At 44.4% G+C, this 27,684-nt stretch overlaps 1 protein-coding gene across 1 annotated transcript; it reads left to right on the forward strand.

The window, feature by feature from the left end:
* Nucleotides 1-229: 229 nt before the first annotated feature.
* Nucleotides 230-27,064, forward strand: ncs1a (neuronal calcium sensor 1a). The gene is made up of 8 exons (XM_059550625.1): nucleotides 230-841; nucleotides 20,147-20,171; nucleotides 22,188-22,326; nucleotides 23,200-23,278; nucleotides 23,619-23,707; nucleotides 24,860-24,937; nucleotides 25,440-25,560; nucleotides 26,097-27,064. The coding sequence occupies exons 1-7, from the start codon at nucleotides 778-780 to the stop codon at nucleotides 25,536-25,538; spliced, it is 573 nt and encodes a 190-aa protein (XP_059406608.1). The 5' UTR covers nucleotides 230-777; the 3' UTR covers nucleotides 25,539-25,560; nucleotides 26,097-27,064.
* The last annotated feature ends 620 nt before the right edge of the window (nucleotides 27,065-27,684 follow it).

Genomic DNA, 27,684 nt, shown 5'->3' on the forward strand with positions numbered 1-27,684 from the left:
AATAAAATCTTACGTTTTCAATCAGATTAGATTTAGAAAAGTGCCTTTAAAAAAAACTAACAATGAAAAGCCAGTAAGTCTTTGTCAGGGACGTATTTAGGGAAACAAGGATATTTTCAGGCAGTAGGAGAGAGAGAGCACTGGGGGAGTGGCTTCTGTTGTCAAGGACAACAGCATCAACGTGGTGACAACACACACCCGCACCCTCCCACACAGACACACACACTCTCTCAGAGAAAGCCAACGAATGCGTCTGCATGTCTGAGTAAGTCAGTGAATCGATTCTTCCTCCAGTGGACCGAGCCAGACAGCAGCATGTACCCAATTGAAGAGTGCCTCTCCTGGGCTCCAGTGGTGCTCAGAGCCAGTTGATTCCACAAGGGAACCACAGACACTGGCAGGAGGACTGGAGGAGGTGAAGGAAATGGGAGAAGGGACGCCGGTTAACTGATTAAAGCCCTCTCTGTTTCTCTCTCTCTTTCATTCCCTCTGAGTGAGGAGAGACAACTCTATGCACTGCATGCTGTAATCACATTGCTTGTGTGTAATTTGCTCCTCTCAATTACTTGTCCTTCCTCCTTATTTTTGTCTTATTTATTTATTTTTTTAGACTGCTGCAGTCTGGAGAAAAGGCAGAGCACGATTTAAAAGGACTTGTGGGTCTCTTGTGCTGCCTCATCTTTCTCCCTCTCTCCTTCTTTCTCTGTCTTTTTTTAAATGTAAGTGGAAGGTGGGATTGGGGGGAGTGGGGATAAACCGTTGTGGCCAGCTGGAGAGATGGGCAAGTCCAACAGCAAGCTAAAGCCTGAGGTAGTGGAAGAGCTGTGCAGAAAGACCTACTGTGAGTATTCCTATTTAGTCCTTTCTTCCATGTCTAGTGCCTTTTTGTGCTGGTTAATTGCAAGTTATAATTATTCTCCCTATTATTTTCCTTCTCTGTGAACACAAGCCTGTTATAGTATTTACTTTAAAACCATCTTCCATAAAGTTGCAATTGGCTTAAGTATAAGCTGAATGTAACCAAGCTATTATACTGCACTATTGATTCTGTTTATTTGTGTGTGTGTGTGTGTGTGTGTGTGTGTGTGTGTGTGTGTGTGTGTGTCTTACCTGCCTGCTTATGAACGATTATGTTAGCTTTGAATTAAATGTGATCATCATTTCGTCTGAGGGGTCGTTGATTCTCCTCTGTCACTAATCATAAAATCATTAAGCGTGTTTTGACTGGCTTGCATCTCTGTTGCGAGAAGATAAAGTGCCTACATGAACAGCTGGCAGCAACTCACATGTCGAGTCAATAAGGTGTGGAGCTAACTGCAAATTGTGTTGCAACAATCCTTCCCTGAGGTGGAGAAAGAATATTAGCATTTTCATTATCACATGGACTGGCTTTGACTTGATTTAGATTGCTGAAATGAGATGAGGCTTTGAGACCATGTTAATGCTGCATATTAATCACAGTGAGAAATAGGTGAAGCAAATTTTAGAGGGGAAGGTAGAACTGCGATCATAGTTATGACAGAATTAGGTACACATGACTAGATTAGCAACAACTGTTTAAGTGACCATTTTTTTGTTGTAGTGTAAAACCACGGTCCCAGAAGACATTGTTTATTTCATTTACATTTATATGTATACAAACACATGGAAATGCAAGCAGATGCAAAGAGGTTTCGTTATTTGTTGCCATCACACAGTGTGCAATATTTTTCAAACTATGCCATAATCAAGGATATTTTGATTTGCTTCATGACTTATGTTTCTAATAAATAAACACAAATAAAAAAAAAACACAACACACACGTCTCCCGGAAATCCTGAAGAATTCAACCAATCCGATGATGACTTCGACACTCCTGAAGTGTTTCCACTTTTGTGTCCCATATGCCTCAGACGTTCAGCCAACAGTCCATGGGCATGACATCTGAGGCTGACACTAGGTAACCTCTGACCTGTGGTCACAAAGACATTTGACCAGTAGTGGATTTAAATGTCACAGATTTACCTCTTGGCTCAATACAAGAATACAAATTCCATCTGCATTGCAGTGTTGCAGCAAAGTGCACTGGATATATTTATAACTTAAGATATGTTTTATAATTTGTAACTGATCATTTATTACAACTTAATCTCTGGAGAGTGACCTCATGTTCTGCTCTCCATATTTTTTCTTAATTTGCTTGGCTTATATTATTTTATAATCATCATTTATTCACTTACATGTTGTTCCAAACCTGAATGTCATTTTCTTCAGTTGATTTTTTTTATTGGTTACCAATATTTTTTTTTATCTTTTAAGTCTTTTTTTTTTTTTTTTTTGTAAAGAAAGAAAACCATTTGGAACAACATGAGAGTGAGTAAATGGTGACAGATCTATGCCTTTATGTTTGTGAGTTATCTATCAAACTGGATTCTTGTTTTTGTTGTTACTATAGTGATAGCTACTTAATTAATTACTTTTTAAACTAACATTTAATGTATCAGTTCTCTGGGACATTATCAAAGAGCCACCTGCTACAAGTAGGTAACTTATTTACTATGTACTCCTTTAAACTTCAGTAGAATTTAAGCACATTCCGAGTGGTAGTGAACCATTCATGTTTAATGAGCATCCTCAGAGGTTGGGTTTTGTGCACAGTGGGGGGTAAAGCAGGACTGTAAGGAAATAATTTCCTGCTCCTTCGCTGCAGGGTTATATCAGAGTGTGAGCAGTTGAGCAGAAATCCAACAGGCTTTCAATGAGACGATGTCTGCAATAAAACCCTAACATTAAGGATTCATGTCAGTCACTATTCAGACAACAAGTGTTTTGATGCATTGGTCACGTAAGTGACCTGAAGATGTGAAGATTTTCCTGAAGTTTTTTTTTTTTTACTATGAGAAATTAATTGAAAGTTGACTGTGAACTATTTCAACACTATTTCTTCTTTTTATGCAGTGATAAAGTTCTTTGCTCTCCATTCATTAAAATAAATAGTGTACACTAAACACATCATGTAACAAACCTTTCTTGCAGAAAGTATGCATTTCATAATTTTTTTACATATAGAGAATTAAGAGTGCATGAAGCATTGAAATATTTGCATTGCAACTATATTTGCATTGCATGGCAACAGCTTTATGTACACACACAGAAACAAACAAGCAATCTGTAATTAGCCATTAACAGGCCTTGTAGCCTCTCTTTTCTCTCTCTCCTTCTGTTCCCATATCCTTCTTCAGTTTTTCTCCTCTCCAGTCCTTGTCTTTACTCTTTCAGCCTTGTCTCTTCTCGTTCTCTCTGCCTAGTGTCTACACTGTCTGTTCCACTCTCCTCTCAATCTTTGTGTCACTATTACTAGTTTCACATCAGCCATGTTCATCCTCTCCCCCTTCTCTCATCCAGAAATGTAACCTTTGGTCTCTCTAGATTGATTCCCTTGTCTAATTGCAGACCGGCAGCTGTCGATTTGGCCTAACACATCCACAAGCTGTCTGTAATATCATAATATTTTACTCAGATTGTTTGTTTTTGTCATCAATTCGCACACTCTGTTCAGTTCTAGTTCATTTTTTATGGTCACCATGACGATGAGCTATATCCACTGATCCAGTAAAGACTGCTAGTACATCTTCCACTGCTTCAATAAGAAGAATGATACATTTAAACTATTTATTAAGATACTAATTAAACACACATAAACCAGCTAATCAAGGTCTTCAGAATCCCTGGCTGTGTATGAAATTGCTCCCTGTACCCTAAAGCACAAAGTATACTTCATTTTTGTATGTGTGCGCTAGCACATGCGTACAGTCAAACATGTAGCCTTTCAAAGTAGGCCTGTGCTCCATTTGATGTTTTGCGTGAACGCGGGCAGTTGACACATGTGCTTTTGAAAGCTTCATCCATGTCTAGTGTCTGGTATATTTTTCACCATAATTTATGGCAGATAAAAAAAAATGTCCCTCTCGCTCAGAATCGCTTGTCAATGTGGCCATCTGTTGTAGCAGTCTCTGTTATTTTGTTGTTGTTGTTCTGTCTGTTTTCCCTTTTGTTTCATTTTCTATTGTGAAACAACACCCTGGAACAGTGTTGCCACCTTGTGGAACAACTGATTACTGCAAAACAAATTCAATGTGCATGTGCGACCTGCGTGTAGAAAGTACACACAGTTAAAAAAAAATCGGGGTGTGTTCATACTGTTCTGATGAGAAATTCTCTCACATATGCATAAAAAGTGAAGTATACTTTGGGCTTTAAATAGTGAACTATTTGAGGGGACAAGCCATTTGTAACGGTGGACGTTATCAAATGCACTCATTCTTTCCCATAACACACTTCAATAATGTGTGTACAACTGATGTACACTCAATGCCTAGTCAATACCCATAATGCACTGTGAGGGTCATGCCGAATGAATTCACATGTCTTGCCAGAAGATGGCGCCTGCAGCTGAATCATTCATACATTTACCAAACATTTTGTGTTTATTTTGCTTTATTAAAATGTTGTTTGATTGTCCGCCGGTTCCCGCCTCCTTCTTCCCGATGACTACAAAGGTTGTGATTCATTACAGTGGTGCCGAAACCCGGGAGAAGGAGGGACGCGCTGCTGAAGATCCCTCGCCGCTGTGGTGAATCCGCGGTGCCAACGAGCTGGCGAGGAGTGTGCCGCCATGGACGCTCGAGGCGGTGGACTGGAGCGAGTTGCCGGGGACGGGCAAGCTCGCTGCCGACCCCCCGCTATCTGGAGGGGCGGCTGCCGTCCGTGAGGGAGCGGAGGAGTCGGCGCCGTTCGCCAGGTGGCCGGAGCCTGCTGCCATCCGCCGGAACGGGGAGGAGCAGGGAACGGGGGACTCCTGCCGGCTGCCCAAAACCGGACGAGCCGTCGCCGTCCACCGGGCGGCGGAGGAGTGTCGTGCCGTCCGCCGAGGGCCGTCCAGTGCCACCGCCAGGCACAGCGGAGGAGATCACCCAGCTGGTGGAGGGCCGAGCAGCGGTGCGTCTGGGAACCGGATTTTTTTCTTTTTTCTTTTTTTTTCTCCTCTCTCCCCTCTCTCGTCTCTGTCGCTCCTCCTTCCATCTCCTTTTCTCTCGCCTCGCCTGTCCTACCCCCAGGTTCCCGCAGGTCCCCGTGAGCGGTCCCCCCCGGAGGGGGGGGGGAGTAGAGCGCAGTCTCGGGAGTACCTCCCGGCCTGCGAGGGGCGATGGGGGTATGTGACGAGTGGGGCGGGGCCGAGGGACATGGGAGCGAGGCCGGTGGAGTGATTGGAGATGAGCTACACCTGTTCGACCCGCCGGTCTCGAGGCCCACGGAGGAGATGGAAGGATATAAAACTGGAGCGACGACAGTGAAGGACGAGAGAGGACCAGGCCTGGGCTTTTAGTTGTGTTTTGGTTTTTATTTGCGCGCACCAGTCGTCCGTGAGGGACTGGTGCGCTGTTTTGTGTTTATTTTGCTTTATTAAAATGTTGTGTGATTGTCCGCCGGTTCCCGCCTCCTTCTTGCCGAAGATTACAAAGGTTGTGATTCATTACAGTGGACTAATGTAGGGAACGGTCAATTTGGGTATGGTGTCAATGTCAACAGTCGCCGTGATTATGCCAAGTAAGATATGTTCCTGGATCAACATCTTTTGTTGATCCTGGATCATCTTGACTGTCCAAAAATATAGGCTAAACCCAATTCCTACCTCTAAACCAAACCCTACTCATAATTTATTCCTAAAATCTGTAAGAAATGATAGCTGATTAACAAGGGTGTAGAAGCACCTAAGCCCTGATCGTAAACCTAAAACAGATATTTCCTGAAAAGTTATATCTCAATTCTGATTGGTTAATTGGAATGTTGTTCCAGGATCAACAAGGATGTTGATCCAGGAATATGTTGTACTTGGTGAAATCACAGTCACTCAATGTCAACAGCCAGTAGAAACATCATTGAAGTTGGTTGAAGCTAAACTCTGCAGGACGTTGTCCCTCCAGGGGCAGGATTGGACACCCCTAGACCAACACAAACATTCACATGTTAAAAATGTGCCATTTTGTTTTTCACAAAGAGGGTTCTAATTGCTTTTCTGTCGCACTGCATAGAAAATTGCACATATGCATATAGGTATGTTTTCAAAAGAAGGCATCTGGTGATCCTGAAAGAGATAGACAGGATAACTCACTGGTGATGATGGCAACCAGGTCTGTCAGCAGGTCTGAAGTCTCCAGCAGAGCCTCGTCCCTCCCCTGCCTTCACATTGAGTTTATGTCCACAAATAAGGTTAATCAAATATCACAGTGGGTGGCCCAGGGTAGAGGCACTACAGCAGACGTGATGTGGAGGGAGATTTACCGAGAGTCTGCTTCACAGAATGTACAACCCGAATTCCGGAAAAGTTGGGACGTTTTTTAAATTTTAATAAAATGAAAACTAAAAGACTTTCAAATCACATGAGCCAATATTTTATTCACAATAGAACATAGATAACATAGCAAATGTTTAAACTGAGAAAGTTTACAATTTTATGCACAAAATGAGCTCATTTCAATTTTGATTTCTGCTCCAGGTCTCAAAATAGTTGGGACGGGGCATGTTTACCATGGTGTAGCATCTCCTTTTCTTTTCAAAACAGTTTGAAGACGTCTGGGCATTGAGGCTATGAGTTGCTGGAGTTTTGCTGTTGGAATTTGGTCCCATTCTTGCCTTATATAGATTTCCAGCTGCTGAAGAGTTCGTGGTCGTCTTTGACGTATTTTTCGTTTAATGATGCGCCAAATGTTCTCTATAGGTGAAAGATCTGGACTGCAGGCAGGCCAGGTTAGCACCCGGACTCTTCTACGACGAAGCCATGCTGTTGTTATAGCTGCAGTATGTGGTTTTGCATTGTCCTGCTGAAATAAACAAGGCCTTCCCTGAAATAGACGTTGTTTGGAGGGAAGCATATGTTGCTCTAAAACCTTTATATACCTTTCAGCATTCACAGAGCCTTCCAAAACATGCAAGCTGCCCATACCGTATGCACTTATGCACCCCCATACCATCAGAGATGCTGGCTTTTGAACTGAACGCTGATAACATGCTGGAAGGTCTCCCTCCTCTTTAGCCCGGAGGACACGGCGTCCGTGATTTCCAACAAGAATGTCAAATTTGGACGCGTCTGACCATAAAACACTATTCCACTTTGAAATAGTCCATTTTAAATGAGCCTTGGCCCACAGGACACGACGGCGCTTCTGGACCATGTTCACATATGGCTTCCTTTTTGCATGATAGAGCTTTAGTTGGCATCTGCTGATGGCACGGCGGATTGTGTTTACCGACAGTGGTTTCTGAAAGTATTCCTGCGCCCATTTAGTAATGTCATTGACACCATACTTGCCAACCTTGAGACCTCAGAATTAGGGAGATATTAAAAAGGACCCGGGTGTGGGGGGGGGGGGGGGGGTTGTGTGTCGTCATATATATCACATACACAAACGATGTGTCGCCATATATAATATCACATACACAAACGCAAAGAAAAATGTAATCCATTTATTTGACAAATTCAATTCCTTAAGGCCTCTCCTCAGGCGGTTAGACCCTAATTTGTTAGCTACTGTAAATGAAGAGATATGAAATAGCTAGATCTTATCAATAAACATTTATTAATTCATAGCCTAATGCAACAATTACATAAGTAAACTCTCAAAACATTATAATTATGACATTTCATTTTTAAATTTTCATGTAACAGTCTAAAGCTAAATAAATAGCTGTTCTTGCCTTTCATTTCAGACGTCTGCTTCTAGGGGCCGTTCACATATCGCATCTTTTTCGCGCTCAAGGTCGTTATTTCAACCGTAGGTGCGCGGCCGCGGTGAGCACGCTCATAATGGAAGCAACGTGGTGCGCTACTTTTTCCAGGCGGGTTTTTCCTTCTCATCTCCAGAAATATATCTAGTAGTAAAGCTAATGCGAGCCGAGGTGAGGCTAGAAATCAATTAATCCTTTGCTGATACTTCTTCGTCGTCATCATGGAGAGCGCAGTTTGGTTGCATAGCAACGACAGACGCCATGGGAGCGCAAGCGTTTGGTCTAAAACGGCCCCCAGTGACGGATGGTGTAGCAATATTGTTGTCCGGGTGGAAATCGGGAGAAATTCGGGAGAAAGGTCGGTCCGGGAGATTTTCGGGAGGGGCTTTGAAATTCGGGAGTCTCCCGGAAAATTAGGGAGGGTTGGCATGTATGATTGACACAATAATGCCGATGAGTGATGCAGTGTCGTCTGAGAGCCCGAAGACCACGGGCATCCAATAAAGGTCTCCGGCCTTGTCCCTTACGCACAGAGATTTCTCCAGTTTCTCTGAATCTTTTGATGATGTTATGCACTGTAGATGATGAGATTTGCAAAGCTTTGCAATTTGACGTTGAGGAACATTGTTTTTAAAGTTTTCCACAATTTTTTTATGCAGTCTTTCACAGATTGGAGAGCCTCTGCCCATCTTTACTTCTGAGAGACTCTGCTTCTCTAAGACAAAGCTTTTATAGCTAATCATGTTACAGACCTGATATCAATTAACTTAATTAATCACTAGATGTTCTCCCAGCTGAATCTTTTCAAAACTGCTTGCTTTTTTAGACATTTGTTGCCCCCGTGCCAACTTTTTTTAGACCTGTAGCAGGCATTAAATTTTAAATGAGCTAATTAAGTGGATAAAAGTGTAAAATTTCTCAGTTTAAACATTTGCTACGATATCTATGTTCTATTGTGAATAAAATATTGGCTCATGTGATTTGAAATTCCTTTAGTTTTCATTTTATTAAAATTTAAAAAACGTCCCAACTTTTCCGGAATTCGGGTTGTAGCCCACACAGGCAGCCTGGAAGGGGATGTCCTCTGATTCACGTAATCAGCAATGTACTGCAGTTAGCTCTCGATTTATGAGGTGTTCCTATTGATAAATTTACCAGTTTTCAGTGTATATTGCTCAATTTAGTCACAAACACTGTGTGTTCCTAGTGTACTCTTTTGTTAAGAGGCTATTTTGTAATTCATTTTATGTTCCAGGTGTTTTAAAGGAATTTGTGTTTGTAATCCTTTTCAGCATGGGATTTTGTAAGTTGGCCTTGTCTTACTACTGCCTGCCACTGTTTGGGTCCCCTTTTTGGCTTATATCAGTTTGAAAGCTGTAGAAAAAATGTCTGATTTAGTTTTTATGGGTGACTACAGGTGAAACTGTCATCTTCATAGAACTTCCAATACACAGGAAGTGGAAAAATGCCCATGACCAGAAGCTGTCCAATTACACTTTTACTGAATTTTTGTTGTTGTCTTACATTCATTCATTTTCATAGGAGTGGAAAAACTTTCATTAGTCATTCATTTACCTAATTCTCACCTCCGGTTTTACCTCCTGGTAAGATCAAATATCCCTTGTGAATCTGCTATCAGTCAGATGTAAGAAGTAAGAACCATTAATTTTTAACATTTTTAAAATAAGCCTCTTATGCTTAACAAGGCTGCATTTATTTAATATGAGATACAGTATTATTACAAAATGTTATTACAAAAAGATGCATATGTTGTTTTACCATAAGGGTCCAGGTAGTTAGCAGAATGATAAAGTTAATGTTCGGAATTAGGATTGACAGTATTTTGGGCATGTACTGTATATGGATTTGTTTATGGTTCATTTTAAGATATATGCACAAAAACACCTTTGTGTCAGCATCTTACAATCTAGTGTGTCTTCCAGTCATTTGCGTTATAAATCAGACTCTGACAGTGTACTGGCTCCCAAGGCGGTGGATTGTTCATTATTTTTAGCCTGTCTCTGTCTTTTGCTCTTGCCTTGCTCTTTAGCTGGTCTTAATTTGCTGCCACGGCCCACGATAGCTGACAGTGAGGGGGAGTAGTATTGTAGAATGAGTATAAGTGTCCTGCAGCATGACAGACAGATTAGATGAGATGTTTAGGGGTTTGTTGTGGGCTGGGTTTTTATGGATTTGAGGAGCATATTATCTTGAGTATCTTATTTATTCTGTTTTAAAGGAGGCTTCTCTTCTGGTGTTTTTTCCCCTCTTTTGTTCTTTGTTGTAGCAGATGGAGAAGGATGTAGTAGCTGGAGTCATGTTGGTTCATATGCGCTGATGAGACACATCTGTGTTACCATGTGCCCTCTGCCCTCTCGTCTCCCTCTCCAGACATCTTTTTGCTGTACCACTGGATTCTGTTACCCTTTAGTTATGTAAATATTTTAATCCTTTATACATTTATTATAATATTTGACTCCTTATTCAGCTAGAGCTCTCTCTGCTTGTCAAGGTCTTTGTCAAATCCCTGTTTCAACAGTTCTCTTTCTCCTCCTCATTCATAATCAAATAAATTTTTTGCATCTTCATACAATTTATCTTCTTTCACCATTTATTTTTCCCCGTTCTACCTTTCGCTCTACATAGATGGACATCCCTGACCTTGGTAATGACTACCCTCCTACCAGAGCTTTCTGTGTGTGTACGTGTGTATGTGTGCAAACACAGTTGCAAACAGTAATTAAGAGTATTAAAATGTAAACACTGAACTAACACAAACCGCAATGACCATCTGAGCCAATGGCATACTGAGAATATCAGATCCAAAAATGCTAAAGTGTTGCATCTGCATAATCCTTCAATATAGCATCTCACTGGGGCATCTCAAGACATGCTGTTCAACGATTTAAACATAAGAACTATGTGTCACGGGGTGACGAAAGAGAAGCGGAACTAAGTCCCGCTGGAATTGTGTTCCCCCCGGGACGGTGTCGCGGTAACACCGGTCCACTTCCGGGTTGCGCATTACGCCACAATAACAGCGCTAATGACAGATTGACGTCTGGTGTGGAGAGTTTGATGTGGCGATCTGTGAGAGGATTATGGAGGCGGAGTAACCATATAAAAAGGGAAGTACAGAGACCATGAGGGTTGTTGTTTTCCTACTGGCTGTTCGTTCCCCCGGCTGTTCTTCCTCGTTGTCTTCTCCCCGGATGTTGTTCTTCTCTTCGGATGTGTTCCCCTGGGAGAGGTGAATCCCTTGGACGTTTTGGGCTGGCGTGTGAAGGTAGTTGAGGACTATTGTGGGGTTTCGGCTATCTGGCTGTGCAACAGATATATCAGCGATCGAGTGGAGATATTAAGGACGGAAAGGGTGCGAGTTATGGGAAGCAAGTGAAGACCAGGCCGCGCCATCATCATCAGAGGGAAGATAAGTGACCTGATCTGGGACTTTGATAAATTGTATACACCTGTACTGGGATTAATAACGTTGTGAAGTGGACGGAGCAATCGTTGGGTGAGTGCTGGCTCTAATTGCACGAAGAGTGGGTGTGCCGTGCCTGAAGTGGTGGGTTTACATAATAAATTGTTTGAAGTGAAGTTACAGAGTGTGGGGAACATATATATGGAGTTAATGCCGGACGCTCACCACTCCGAAAGCCCACCACCATCGCCGTAACCAACACCCAGGCATTCAGCGTGCTCCCTGTTTGCGGGAAGTTTGTGTGTGTACATGCTAATGACTTACTCTGCTGTGTAGATCGCAGGATTCTCTGGGCCGAACGCCGCATGTGATGTCCCTGTGGAAAGAGGTGGACACAAGAATTATTCCTTCCCCGGTCTCGACCGAAGCATCTCCCAGCCGTAAGCCCCATTATCCATTAAAGAACACATACCGCTGTTGATTACTTACTCTGCTGTGCAGATCGCAGGATCCTCCGGGCCGAACGCCGCATGTGATGTCCCTGTGAAAGGAGGTGGACACGAGAATTATTCCTTTCCCCGGTCTCAACCGAAGCATCTCCCAGCCGTAAGCCCCATTACTCATTCAAGAACACATACCTGCTGTTGATACTTACTCTGCTGTGCAGATCGCAGGATCCTCTGGGCTGAACGCCGCATGTGATGTCCCTGTGGAAAGAGGTGGACACAAGAATTGTTCCTTCCCCGGTCTCGACCGAAGCATCTCCCAGCCGTAAGCCCCATTATCCATTAAAGAACACATACCGCTGTTGATTACTTACTCTGCTGTGCAGATCGCAGGATCCTCTGGGCCGAACGCCGCAAGTGATGTCCCTGTGAAAAGAGGTGGACCCAAGAATTATTCCTCCCCCAGTCTTAACCGAAGTATCTCCCAGCCGTAAGCCCACCATTCATTCAAGAACACATACCGACGGTGATTACTTACTCTGCTGTGCAGATCGCAGGATCCTCTGGGCACGAACTGCCCGAAGACTCCACGCCCTCCCGGCGTCCGAGGTCTGATCCCGGTCTGGTTGGGAGACATAGAGTTAGTACAGAGACTTTTAAATGCTTTTAACTAAATAAAACTTTGTTCATTTTTATACTCTCTCGTCTGTCTGGTTTCTCTGGTACGCTCCCCGAGGTGATCCTGGGTTTCAGGGGTGGGTGCAGTCAGGCTTGGCCACCCCGACCTGTGACAGATTTGGCGTAGTCGGCAGGGTTTCACCTCGGGTTGAGCGACCAGGGATTCTCAGATGGCCGACGACGAGGCACTGGGGGCCCCACCCCGAGTCATGCCAGTGTTCATGGGAAACCCCTGGGTCCAGAAATATGGAGGAAGTGAGTCAGAGGTGCGCCTCTCCGAATGGCGGGCTCAGATCGAATATCTGGCCGGGCTACAGGGACTGAGCGCGACTCAACAGCTACAGTTTGCCCTCAACTCCCTTGACGGGGAAGCACGGCGGGAAGTCCAAGCCGCCCCCGAAGCTGTCCGAACCACCGCCCAGTCTGTGTTCAGATTCCTGACGGAAAGGTATGGTGACGCTACTCCAACTGCGGTTCTCCGGGCCCAGTTCTTCAGCAGCAAGCAGGGCCCCCGCCAATCCGTCAGAGCTTTCGCCCTCCAACTACGGGAGCAAGTTACCAGGCTGCAGGGGCGCCCAGACCATGGTCTCGGAGAGGGTGAGACCCTGTTGAGAGACCAATTCCTGCTGGGGCTAAGGGAAGGCCCGGTACGCCAGGGACTTAGAGTCCAATTTAGGAGGGAGCCGGAACTCACCTTCGAAGACCTAAAGAAGGAAGCGGTGGCATTGGAGATTGATCAGGCTGAGGTGAAAGAGCCCCCTGTGTGTGCGGCCGTAAGTAGCTCCGTAGTGGCTGTCCCCGACATGGCGGAGTGGAAACAGACTCTGAAGCTAGAACTCCTAAAGGATGTCCGGGAGCAGATGGCGGAGCTAACCAAGACGCTCGTGGACGAGCTGCGTCTCGGGGCTACCAGGCCAGAGGTGAGGCCCATCTCGCGGGACCGGGTGTACTCGGACGGGAACAGGGACGCAGGGAGGCGACCTAACCGGCCCAACCGACCCCAGTTTGAGTGGGACGAGCAAGGACGACCTATCTGCAACCGCTGTGGCCAACCAGGCCATTACAGCCGACAGTGTGGCCCTCGAAGAGGTTCGGAGGGGGGTTTTTAGGTCGACCGGCCACAGTGGGTCGTGTGGTCGGGACCCCCTTAGATGACCCACCCATCGGAGCAGGCTCCAAGGACAGGCTGGTCGGGCATAGCCCAGTGGTGGAGGTCCAGGTGTGCGGTGTGAAGGTGCCCTGTCTCGTCGACACCGGATCCCAGGTGACCCTGTTCGCGGAGAGCCTGTCGCAAGAGCTGTTTGGAAACCAGAGGATGCATGGGACGGAGGCTCCCTGGCTCTCCCTGAAAGGAGCAAATGGTCTGGACATCCCCTACATTGGCTACAGGCTGACGGACTTGGAGATCCATGGAGTGATCGTGCCCCAGAAGGGAGTGATCATCGTAAAGGACCACTGCTTGGGGAGTCACCGGGCCTTACTAGGTATGAATGTATTATCTGCATGTTGGGAAGAATTGTTTCGGGTAAGGCCCGCTCGAGGGATCTCGCCGGCCGAACAACAGGAATGGGAACGCGTCGCCGCTGACTGCCGACGGATCCAGATGTCCCGGGCCCGGCAAGGCCGCGAAGGGACTGGTCGGGTAGCGTGCTGGTATGCCCTGTCCGTGCCAGCGAACAGCGAGGCCCTAGTATGGGTACGAGTCCCCCAGCGGGACGTAGGAGCGGAGGAATGGGTGTTGGTGGAGCCCCACTGGGATGGCCAGCAGGTAGAAGTCGCCAGAGGTTTGGCCGTGGCACGAAGAGGACGGATCCCGGTGAGAGTTCGGAACGGGACGCCCCACGTCGTGCACCTATACAAACACCAGCGGCTGGTCAAGGTAACGCCGGTAGAACCCCATCAGGTGCGGGAGGACCAGGACGTGAGCTTTCGCCAAGTACACCCCGCGGTGGTGGAAGTGGCCCTTACCCAAGCGAGCTCGTCGCCCCAGAGTCTAGGGGAGGAGGTGCCCGGCCACTTGAAGGGAAGTTCCCTGCAAGGGGAGGAGCTGGGACCGGCACAGGCCAGGAAGCTGCGAGACCTGCTGAGCAAGTGGCAACATGTCTTCTCGGCACACGAAGAGGACTACGGCTGCACCAACGTCGTGCAACATCGGATCCCCACCGGAGATGCAGAGCCCAGTAGAGAAAGGTACCGACCCGTCCCACCTACCCTGTACGCGGAGGTCCGCACACTGCTGCAGGGTATGCTCAATCGAGGGGTTGTTAGAGAGAGCAGCAGCCCGTGGGCAGCTCCCATCGTGTTGGTACAGAAGAAGACTGGCGCATGGAGGTTTTGCGTTGACTACCGCAAGCTGAACCTGGTCACTAGGAAGGACGCGTTCCCCCTACCCCGGATCGAGGACTCCCTGGCTGGCTTGACACGCTCGGCATGGTACTCCACGCTGGACTTGGCAAGTGGCTACTGGCAGGTACAAGTGGCCGAGGCCGACCGGGAGAAGACCGCCTTTACCACCCCGTTCGGTCTCTTTGAATGGGACCGGATGCCCTTCGGCCTCTGCAACGCTCCTGCCACCTTCCAGAGGCTGATGCAGCGGTGCCTGGGAGGTCAGTTGATGGAGTCCGCCTTGGTGTACCTGGATGATGTGATTGTCTATTCCCCAGATTTCGACTCCCACTTACAACACCTTGAGCAGGTCTTCGGGGCCATGGAGAAATATGGGCTGAAGCTCCAGCCGGACAAGTGCCATCTGTTACGGCGGGAGGTCAAATTCTTGGGACACTGTGTGGGCGCGGCGGGAGTTTCGGTCGACCCGGAGAAGGTGTCGGCGGTACGAGAGTGGGCTGCCCCACAGACGGTGAAGCAGGTCCGGTCCTTCCTGGGCTTCGTGGGGTACTACCGCCGCTTTATCAAGGACTTCTCCAAGATCGCAAAGCCCCTAAATCAGTTGCTGGCTGGGACAGGACGCCCCCGAGGTCGCGGATCACCGGCTATCCTGTGGAGCCCCGAGTGTGAGGCTGCGTTCCGGCGACTGAAACACGAGTTGCTGCAGGCGCCGATTCTGGCGTATGCGGACTTCTCCAAGCCCTTTGTCTTATATACAGACGCGAGCAACCTGGGCTTGGGGGCCGTGTTGGCCCAGCAACAAGGCGATGTAGAGCGGGTCGTAGCCTACGCAAGCCGGAGCCTTCATCCAGCAGAGAGGAATGACGCAAATTACAGCTCCTTCAAGTTAGAGTTGCTGGCGCTGAAATGGGCACTCAGCGAGAAGTTCAAAGATTACCTGTGGGGTGCCCAGGTGACGGTAGTAACTGACAACAACCCCTTAGTGCATCTACAGACGGCGAAGTTGGGGGCAGTGGAACAGCGCTGGGTGGCCCAGTTGGCCAATTATAACTACCAGCTCCGGTACCGGCCAGGACGGGAGAACAGCAACGCTGACGCCCTGTCCCGACTCCCGGAAGCTCAAGGTCCGAGGGACCCACCGGAACCCACGCCAGACCCCGAGGGAGAGGAGTATATGGTGGGCATTGTGGAGGCGCCGGGGACTCAACGTGAGGCGATGCCTGTGAGTTGGGGATGGGACCCCTGCCGCTGGAAAGAGCGACAGCAGGCCGACAGGGAGATCAGTGGCTTGATGCGATGGCTGGAACGGGGGCGAAAACCGACGTTGGCCGAACAACGGGCCCAAGGGGGAGCAGGAAGGAAGCTGTTGGGACAATGGGCCAGACTACAGGTGAAGGAGGGAGTACTCTGTAGGTCTGTCCGAGATCCGGGGCTGGACGAGGAACTCCGACAGATCGTTGTCCCCGAAGGCCAGGTGCAAGAGCTCTTGATAGCGTACCATGATCAGCTGGGCCACCAAGGGCACGAGAAAACGGTCTCTCTCTTGAGGCGACACTTCTACTGGCCCAACCTAGAAGCAACGGTACGTACCTTCGTTCGGGCCTGTCCTCGTTGCACCTTGTTCAAAGCCAGGAAGGAGGCACGAGCACCGATGGTCCCCATCCAGGCAAAGGCTCCTCTCCACATAGTCGCAATGGACTTCTTGACTTTGGGTCGGCCAGCAGACCGCTATCAGAACATCCTTGTCATTACCGACTTGTTCACCAAGTACTCCTGGGCCATTCCTACCTTGGACCAGACGGCGAATACCACCGCCACTGCTCTGTGGAGGGCTGTCTTCCAGCCGTTCGGTTGCCCCGAGTTCCTACACTCGGACCAAGGGCCAAACTTCGAGTCTCGGGTAATCAGAGAGCTGTGTAAAGTGTACGGCTGCACCAAGATCCATACCACTACTTACCACCCCCAGGGAAACGGCGGATGCGAGCGGTTCAATCAGACCCTATTGAACTTGCTCGGCACGCTAGATCAAGAACATCAGAGCGACTGGGTGAGTGCGCTACCAAATCTGATTCAGGCCTACAATAACAGTACGCACAGTACCACGGGCTACGCCCCCACTTATTTGATGTTTGGCAGGCATGTGCGGATGCCCACCGACTTATTGCTGGGGACGGCAGCAACCGAGGAGGAGGGGAACGTAACCGAATGGGTAGGGCGCCACCACCAACGCCTCCATTTTGCATACGAGCAAGTCTCGAGACGGATCCGAGCGGCTGGGAAGAAAAACAAGAGGCTGTACGACCGGACGGCTCGGGAAGCCCCCCTCCTCCCAGGAGAAAGGGTCCTGGTAAGGGACAACCGGCGACAGGGAAAGGGGAAGCTCAGTGACCGATGGGAGAGTACACCATATGTGGTCGAGGGCCAGCAGCGGCCGGGACAGCCGGTATATACGATTCGGCCCGAAGGAAAAGCCGGGCCCGCTAGAGTGGTCCATCGGAACATGATCCGCCCCTGTCCGAACTATCCCAGCCCCGTAGAGGAGGCGCCAATGGAGCCTGAAGCTGTAGCCCCGTGGATAGCAGGATGGGCCGTGATCCCAGGAGAACGGGGAAATGTCCCCGCAGAAATGGCCCCCAGAGACCCAATGGATATGCCTGCGGACATCGACCCTGTCTCGCCACCACGACGGTCCCAGAGGGAGAACCGAGGTCGGCCCCCGGCACGCTATGGAGAATGGGCGACTGAAAGGCGTTCTAGGGACTAGAACGGTTTGGCAGGGGGGTATGTCACGGGGTGACGAAAGAGAAGCGGAACTAAGTCCCGCTGGAATTGTGTTCCCCCCGGGACGGTGTCGCGGTAACACCGGTCCACTTCCGGGTTGCGCATTACGCCACAATAACAGCGCTAATGACAGATTGACGTCTGGTGTGGAGAGTTTGATGTGGCGATCTGTGAGAGGATTATGGAGGCGGAGTAACCATATAAAAAGGGAAGTACAGAGACCATGAGGGTTGTTGTTTTCCTACTGGCTGTTCGTTCCCCCGGCTGTTCTTCCTCGTTGTCTTCTCCCCGGATGTTGTTCTTCTCTTCGGATGTGTTCCCCTGGGAGAGGTGAATCCCTTGGACGTTTTGGGCTGGCGTGTGAAGGTAGTTGAGGACTATTGTGGGGTTTCGGCTATCTGGCTGTGCAACAGATATATCAGCGATCGAGTGGAGATATTAAGGACGGAAAGGGTGCGAGTTATGGGAAGCAAGTGAAGACCAGGCCGCGCCATCATCATCAGAGGGAAGATAAGTGACCTGATCTGGGACTTTGATAAATTGTATACACCTGTACTGGGATTAATAACGTTGTGAAGTGGACGGAGCAATCGTTGGGTGAGTGCTGGCTCTAATTGCACGAAGAGTGGGTGTGCCGTGCCTGAAGTGGTGGGTTTACATAATAAATTGTTTGAAGTGAAGTTACAGAGTGTGGGGAACATATATATGGAGTTAATGCCGGACGCTCACCACTCCGAAAGCCCACCACCATCGCCGTAACCAACACCCAGGCATTCAGCGTGCTCCCTGTTTGCGGGAAGTTTGTGTGTGTACATGCTGATGACTTACTCTGCTGTGTAGATCGCAGGATTCTCTGGGCCGAACGCCGCATGTGATGTCCCTGTGGAAAGAGGTGGACACAAGAATTATTCCTTCCCCGGTCTCGACCGAAGCATCTCCCAGCCGTAAGCCCCATTATCCATTAAAGAACACATACCGCTGTTGATTACTTACTCTGCTGTGCAGATCGCAGGATCCTCCGGGCCGAACGCCGCATGTGATGTCCCTGTGAAAGGAGGTGGACACGAGAATTATTCCTTTCCCCGGTCTCAACCGAAGCATCTCCCAGCCGTAAGCCCCATTACTCATTCAAGAACACATACCTGCTGTTGATACTTACTCTGCTGTGCAGATCGCAGGATCCTCTGGGCTGAACGCCGCATGTGATGTCCCTGTGGAAAGAGGTGGACACAAGAATTGTTCCTTCCCCGGTCTCGACCGAAGCATCTCCCAGCCGTAAGCCCCATTATCCATTAAAGAACACATACCGCTGTTGATTACTTACTCTGCTGTGCAGATCGCAGGATCCTCTGGGCCGAACGCCGCAAGTGATGTCCCTGTGAAAAGAGGTGGACCCAAGAATTATTCCTCCCCCAGTCTTAACCGAAGTATCTCCCAGCCGTAAGCCCACCATTCATTCAAGAACACATACCGACGGTGATTACTTACTCTGCTGTGCAGATCGCAGGATCCTCTGGGCACGAACTGCCCGAAGACTCCACGCCCTCCCGGCGTCCGAGGTCTGATCCCGGTCTGGTTGGGAGACATAGAGTTAGTACAGAGACTTTTAAATGCTTTTAACTAAATAAAACTTTGTTCATTTTTATACTCTCTCGTCTGTCTGGTTTCTCTGGTACGCTCCCCGAGGTGATCCTGGGTTTCAGGGGTGGGTGCAGTCAGGCTTGGCCACCCCGACCTGTGACATATGCACTTATGATGTATGTTTCTTTGGATACAGCAAGATCTAATCATAAAAGGCCAAACACATCCATCTAGCACATATGTACAAAAAAGCCTCTAAATTCATTTGATAAAAGTGCTGAATGAATACTTAAAATGTATAACTGTAATTTCATTTACAGGTCCTTCCACTGTAGCACTGGATCTAAAAGTGTGTCTGCTCATGCGTATGTAGGAGGAATAAATCTTTGTGGAAAAAGCTCTCTCGGCAATGACTCAGAGGCTGTCAAATGTAGTGACAGTGTAGTGACTGGCCTGATGTTAGCTGTGTTGACATGGCAGTCTGCCTCTAAGCAGTGAGAGACAGCAACAGCAGATCTCCTCTCAGGTTTCCACGTTTCCCTTTCTCCATTCAGCTTCTCAGCAGCAATATGACGTTGGTTACAATGCCAATAATTCACTTATTCCCCGATCTATCTGTCTGTCTTTCCATCTTAAAAATACTTTTTTTTTCAGCAAGAAGGCATCCAACAGAGCACAACTGAGCATAAAGACTACAATCTTTTTTAATCGCAGATTTATATATAAATGAGGTGTTGTTTGTACGTGTTTGTGTGTGTGTGTGATTTTTTTAAAACCTTCAAATAACACAATACTTAAACATAATTTAAAGTTTTACTTTACAAACTTTCATTTTTTTGTTAAAATTGCACATCTTTTTTTTTTTTTTTTACAATATAAATCACATTTTATTTCTACTTCCTTAAAATTAAATTCAAATGGTACTTAAACATTCCGTTTACTACCGCGGTTCAGAAATTGATTTGAAACTTTATTCTGTGTTCAAATCTCAGTCACTACATTGGTCCACCAGCTAGACCAGCACCAAACCCACATTACCCAGCACAAACCAGCCTTACATGTACAGTTTCCATTAACTGTAGATGGAACAAAATCTAACTATGTCTTGTCTTGTTCTGTCTACAGTTACAGAGAAAGAAGTTCAGCAGTGGTAAGTGTGCTCTTTATGTCTTCTCTCTGTACCCATCCCTCTCCCCGTCTCTTTCCTCATCATGACTCATCATGACTACCTGAGAGATAAACTGTAATCGATCAAATCTGCACAATAATGTTATTACACATATGTTTAAATGAAATTAAACTTTCCATCCTCTGCAATTCCCATTGTATTCTTCTTGGCCATATACTGAGTGTGTGGTTCTTGGGCAGGAAATCCTGCAGAAAGCATCTGCTTTAGTATATGAGTGTGAATGTGGTTGTGGTTTCATTATAAAAAAATGTAATGTGTGGTTGTGGTTTCAAACACCTCTCTTCTTTACCACACTCATTTCGAGAATATCTGCCACCAAGGGAAGGGATGATGTTTTACTAAAGTACCACATCATTGTAGATATTCAGTGCTACTTCAGAGCACAAATTTGGGCTGTGTTGAATCTCTGTCCTTCCTCTGTTCTCCATGAATTCTTAACTTCACACGCCAACATCTATACTCCTCCTGGCTGCTCTATGCCTCTCATGCCAGATGGGGAACCCGTGACTCTAGGCACTCAGTTGGGAAAGAGAGAAGGATGAAGAAAGAAACAGAGCAAAAGAGCAAGAAAAGAAGACAAAAAGGATGTAACAAAGAAGAGCAACTAACAATCCAGATAAAAAAATTGAGGCAGTCAAATACAGTACTCGGAGGAAAGGGAAGAAAGTTTTCTGCTTTTATAACATTTACAAAGGTGGCCCAGTCTTGAATGACTGTTCAGAAAACCTTGTATTTTATATGGCAATCTCTTAGAGCAGGGCTATTCAAATCTTGCCCTGGAGGCAACCCTGATCAAACCCACCTACCTGTGATTTTCTAATGATCCCAAAGACATTGATTAACAGGCTCAGGTGTGTTTGATTAGGGTTGGAGCTAAACTCTGAGGTGCACTGGCCCTGCAGGACAAGATTTGAAAAGCCCTGTCTTAGAGCAAGCCAATAAATACCCTACACCCTACCAAATCAATGTGCATTAAGTAGAGATTTAAGTTTAGAATATTGTCATGTAGAAAGAAAGAGAGCATTGAGCGATTTAAGAGATGTGATAAGAGCATTGTGTAAGAGATTGGTTGCTGGGGCAATAGTCAAGTTTAGAGGTCAGTATATGGAAAAAGAATAAAAAGCTAAATCAGAACTGGGCAATAGACATAATTTAAGCAATTTTATCTTCTTTATTCCCCCCATGCTAGTAGTATTCAATATTTCATATAGTTAAGTTCACACACCTTGCAATTAGCAATTTGGGCCTCAAATATTGAGAGAGATTCCTAGAATGATGTCTGAAATGCAGAATCTAAACTGACATGCCTGGAAATTAATTTGCATTGAAGACTGACGTGCCCTGTAATATCCTGGGCAACCATTTTGCCCTTTGCCCCAAATTGCTCGGAAACTATCTGCAATGATAGTCCTCAAGTTTGTCAGGGATCAATTAGCATAGAGAAAACAAACAGCGCTGAAGTGTTGTCTGTGAAAATGACTGGATAGAGTGACAGAGGTTTAATTTATCTTGAAATACACTGACCACATTTTTCTGAAACACTGTTAGCAGTGCATTTGGGTGCTAACATTTGGTTCCAGACTCTTTATCTTCACAGGGGGTTATGAACTGGAGGAAACATGTCTTGTGTTTTGGCTTTAGGTGGGGAAAAATAGCCCACCACTCACACACACTTTCCTTTCTACTGGCAATTTACACCACGTACCACGATCCTGCATAAACCATTTTAATATGTAGATTTGGTGTTCAAGAAACATTTTTTTAAACCATTATTACAGTTGAAAATTGTTAAAACAATTACTTTTTTTACTCAAATTTAATGCATCCTGAATAAATGTATCAATTTCTTTACTGACCCAAGACTTGAATAATACTGTAAATTTGTGTGTTGTTCTATAATCTAATTCAGAACCAGTCTTTCTTTTCTTCAGTTGTGCTGCCTCATGCCTATCTTTTTTTTTTCTATCTGTGTGGCAGGTATAAGGGTTTTATCAAAGACTGCCCCAGTGGTCAGTTGGACGCAGTTGGCTTTCAGAAGATCTACAAGCAATTCTTCCCCTTCGGTGATCCCACCAAATTTGCCACTTTTGTCTTCAACGTCTTTGATGAAAACAAGGTAACAAGAGGCTAAAAATAGGGAAAAGTCAATAAAAAGAAAAGCACTATAACATTTACCTACTGGGTCTTTTTAAAGTTGCAGTTTACCAAGAAATGTTTTGATTTATCATCTTCACTGAGTTGGAAAATTGTCATCACTAGAATCTCTCCCAGAAGAACTGTTTGGCTGAATATCAAAATAACATGTTTAAACATTCCATTCACTTTCATTTACTCAGTGACAAGACATTATGTCTTTCCATTTTAGTTTTAGAAATACAGCTTCAACAGATTTGAAAAAATTTAGTTTTTTTTTTTTTGGTAGAACAATTTGCTGTCAAAGTCTGAGCAAAATGATGATGCATTTAGAAGCTTTATAAGAGAATTTGACACAAGAAACTGTGTGTGTCTGTGTGTGTGTGTGTCTGTGTGTGTGTGTGTGTGTGTGTGTGTGTGTGTGTGTGTGTGTGTGTGTGTGTGTGTGTGTGTGTGTGTGTGTGTGTGTGTGTGTGTGTGTGTGTGTGTGTGTGTGTGAGTGAGTCAGACATTGCCGGTCTGATGCCCCTGTAGACCATTCTCAGTGGGACTGTCTGCTACAGTCACATCTTTAGACACACTTCCAAATCACTGTCAAAATGATATTTTCAATATGTTAAACCTTCTGAGAGGTGGTATTGAACACAGGTAAGATAACATCTTTCCCTGCTGCTGTCTGCAGTTTTTTGCTGTGTCACTCTGCAGTTGTTTGCCCTCTTTGGTGTCTCATTCATCTCAGTTTGATGTGAGGCTGTAACAAAGCAGTATAAAATCAACCCTTTTTGTCACTTCTTTAGATTCCTTTTTACACTTTACCTATCAGTTCTCATGCTGTTTTTCTGTTGTGTATCCACAGGATGGACGCATTGAGTTCTCCGAATTTATTCAAGCTCTGTCTGTCACATCCAGAGGGACACTAGATGAAAAACTCAGATGTAAGACCAGAATTCCTTTATATATCTCATAACATTAGTACATCAATACATCAAAAATTCCTTATTTGTGCAGCAGATATGTATTCATTTATCTGTCTCAGGAAGTGACATTCGAGAGTCTTACAGTAAAACAGATCTTACCCACAGCGAATGTGCTACTTAAATGATCTGGAAAAGTCTACCAAGTCTTCATTTTATTTTATCATCATGACTAATGAAAAGATGAGAATGTCAAAATAAACAGTAGAATAGTTTATATCCTACACTTATTCTCCGCTCATTGGAAGATACTACAGAGAGAGACTTTTCTTAATGTGCTTGTTTGTTATTGCTGTCACAGGGGCCTTTAAACTTTACGATCTTGATAATGATGGCTTCATAACCCGAGATGAGATGCTGAACATTGTGGATGCCATCTACCAGATGGTGGTGAGTCTTTTGCTTCTCACTGAACCGTAACTTTCTGTTTCTATTGAGTTAATGAGAGGGCTTTCTTGGAAGGCCAACATGGTGTTTATTGTAAGCCTAAACTCAAAAAATTGATTATGAAGCTCTGTCAAATTGATAAAGAGACTGCTGTGGATATCTTTATAAACACTGGCTTCCAGGAAGCTTAATAGCACTGGGTGCCTTTTTTATTAAACAAGACATTTTCTTGCTGCTCTGATCATATATAATTGGTATATTCACCTGTGTGGTAAAATTTATGAAAGTAACCCATTCGTTCTATGAGAACAACGAGACATTTTCAGTAGATTTAGCTTTTTGTGCACCTCCATTTTCTGTCAACAAAATACATGTATGTTTAACCTTTTATATAAAATAAGAAACACATGAGGAATCTTACATATTGAACATCTTACATATTGTGCATCTCTGCAGCAGACTATTTTAAATACGTTAAGAGTATGGGGAAAAGGGTAACTTTACAGTGAGGTTTTTCACATGAACTAATAATAAAAATATACATGTAAAGCATTAATCTTGCAAATTTGTATGGACACTGACATTGATGTGTTAGATAACTTCAGTTACTGTTAAACTGAACTAATCTGAGTCAATGCTAAGCAGTAGTATTTGGATAAATGAACTTTAAATTAATAAAAAAATGACTGTTCACTGTTATCCATGATACCAAATACATTATACATTAAATTGACATATAACTACTATAAAGTTCCATTAAGATACAGCAGAACACTTATTATTATTTTGTTTTGCCCTTGGATGCTATCGAATGAACATAATTAACCATATTTTTTATATTCACTGTATTGATTACAGTAATCAATATTTTTCCCTTAAGTTCAACTTGATGCATGCAGCAAGCTGAATTGCTTGTATTCATTGCAGTCTTTTGATTCTTTCTTTCTTTTTGCTCAGTTGGCTGTTACAAAAATGTGTTTGACTTTATCTGAAGTGGAAAAACATATAAATAACAACATTTATATTTATTTTCCACCTGATAGGCTACAAACACAAATGATTTGTTTTTCCGACTGTGGTTGTTTCTTATCCTGCTATCAAAAGCCAGGAGTATAGGTATGTCCCAATAATGTATGCCTGATTTATATCTTGCAGGGGAACACAGTGGAGTTACCGGAGGAGGAAAACACACCAGAAAAGCGAGTCGACCGCATCTTTGCTATGATGGATAAGGTGAACTCTGGGCATTTATTTACTGTACTTATTGTCTTCAGCTGCTTCATTGTTCTCATGCACATTACTTGCAGAAATGGTTGACTGTATAAAAATAAATATGGAAAATGTACTGTATTTATAGTGAATTGCAATAACTCTTTTTTTAGTCATCAACAACATTTCAAACCCATGACATCCCATGACTGTCATTCATAGCTGTAGGTTAAATACCAATGGCTTATTTCTGCTGTGATTGAAACACAGAAGGCATGCCACATGAAAGATTTAAAATAGAAGCTCTATTGCACTGCATCTATAGAGTACATCGAAAAGCTTTGATAAAAGTGCCTTTGAAAGCACTGTGCTCTAAAGAGAAAGAAGAGATTTGAATGCATCACTAAAACCTGTCTTTCTACTTGATTCCCTGCATATCTTCCACCAAAAACTGTATGTACCTAATACAATTATGTGTGGAAACAGTGACATGACTTATGACTAATTGTCTTCCTTTTGTCAACAGAATGCAGATGGGATGTTGACTCTGCAGGAGTTTCAGGAGGGCTCCAAGGCAGACCCCTCTATTGTACAGGCACTCTCCCTTTATGACGGTCTGGTATAAGCCCATCATAAAGTGCCATTCAGTGAGTTCCATTTCCCATTTTCCCAAATGCTGATAGCAATATACCATCCTGTTGACTACAGTGAATATTCTAAATGTGCACATCAGTGTAAATTTAGTATTATTTATATACTGTTATTTATTAATTTGGGGTTAGTTTTTATTTTTATCTTTCTGGTTTTAATCTACTTTAGTTTTTTTGTTTTTGTATTTATCTATATAAGCTTTGATAATTTTTTTTTCAGTTTTAGTAATTTTAGTACTTCAACCTAATCTTATTTATTTCAGTTTGTTTCTAATGTATCATTTAAAAAAAAATCAGTTTTTCATCTAATACTAATATTTTATTTTATTTTAGCTTAATTTCAAGTACTTAAAATAATTGTTAATAGTTTTAGTTTTAGCTAAACAGAACAACTCTCTTTTGGACACATCTTTGTAATTCTTTATAATACTTTTAACGTTAGGCCTTGACAGTTTATGATAATTACCACAATTCATTATTCATTCACCCAATCAGTTTAAATTTAAAGTTTTTCATTCCTATCTATACACTAGGTAATCAATACAGCCCATTTATGTCATCCTGCTGGCACAGTGAGAGGAAAGCTGACCTGTCACCAATCTCTTGGACCTGCCAACATGAAGGTGCATTGTGGGTGCTGCTCTCAAGTAGGGATCAGCTGTCAATCACTCATCTCCATTGTCACTGGAAAATCCGCTCAAGACAACATAAATCCATGCAGAACTCATTTGGGATGAGTGATGAACAGTAAAAGAACCTTTTTGTGAAGAAGAGACACTCATGCAGACAGTGACTTTGAGGGCATTGACATCAGTGTTATTAAATGTATAACTCATATATTCTAAACACCATTGAAAGAGTTCCTTATAGCTGTGGACATTGTCCTAGGATGGACCTAGCTGGATTTTGGTCTATCCTTCATTACATGATGAACAGAGTTGCAGTTGCATCATTCCACAGAGCTTCAGCAAGCACTGGCATTGAACAACATGCATTTAGTTGTATTTATTCATATAACCTTTCTTGTAAATTAGCAATCTTCAACAATAAACAAAAACTTATAAATCTCCTTATAAATCTCATGCTTATTCTTGAGACTTGACCGTTAACGTCTGACAGCCATGATATATTATACTGAGACTGTAACTACTCACATGCCACTGCTTTGCTTGACCTGTAGGCAGTCTCACAGTACACCTTGTGATGAAGAATGCAAATATTCTACAGTTTTGCATATTACTGTCATGTCATCTAGACAATGTAGGCGTATATGTGACGCAGTGTGTTGCACCTCTGACTTGTTTGAAAGAATGAGATTAATTTTGTAGCAATAGCATACAGTATACAGCATTCATCAGCACTGCAGATGTCAACAGTGTTGGAAGTTCTGCACAGTGTTGGTGTATTTAGATTACTGATAATGTTAAAATTGCGCTGCTTTGAAATCAACCCCCTTTTTTAAGCCCAACATACAAGATGTTAATGGGATCTATTTAAATAAAATTGTTTTTAATGCAAAATGTCTTGGGGTCTGTTTAGGCATAGCTCTTAAAGAAGCAGTTTCACAGAATATTGCATGTTCTAGCTAATAATCACCACCTTTTGTTTTAAAAGCGATAATATTTTATTTGTATGTAGAAACAGAATCAACACTGGTATTACCAAACAAAAGAAAATACATTTTCGGTTGGCAACATATTTTAAGAGCTAATTTTGCAGTCAGTCAAATTTCTGTATTATTATTCAGTCAGGGCTCATGAATATATCGTGCCTGAAGGCTTCAAACATTTATCTCCACACTCCACTCTTCAATAGAAATTGTGTAATGGACAGTATTGGGGAAAGTTACTTTTAAAAGTAATGACTTACAATATTGTGTTACTCCCTAAAAAAGTAACTAAATACGTTACTTAGTTACTTTTTATGGAAAGTAATGTTACATTACTTTTGCGTTACTTTCACGTTACTTTTTAAATATGAGCAGGGCTTGATTGTTTTTAATATAATAAGTTCTATTTATAGCAAATGTAAAAGCCCTTTCACACCAAAAAGTGTAATGAATAAACCTCAGGCTGAAGAAAAAGTAAATTCACGTCTGTACAGTAGAACACAGGAGAAGAA

This window comes from Carassius carassius, chromosome 5 (assembly GCF_963082965.1).
Source record: "Carassius carassius chromosome 5, fCarCar2.1, whole genome shotgun sequence".
Lineage (NCBI taxonomy): Eukaryota > Metazoa > Chordata > Actinopteri > Cypriniformes > Cyprinidae > Carassius > Carassius carassius.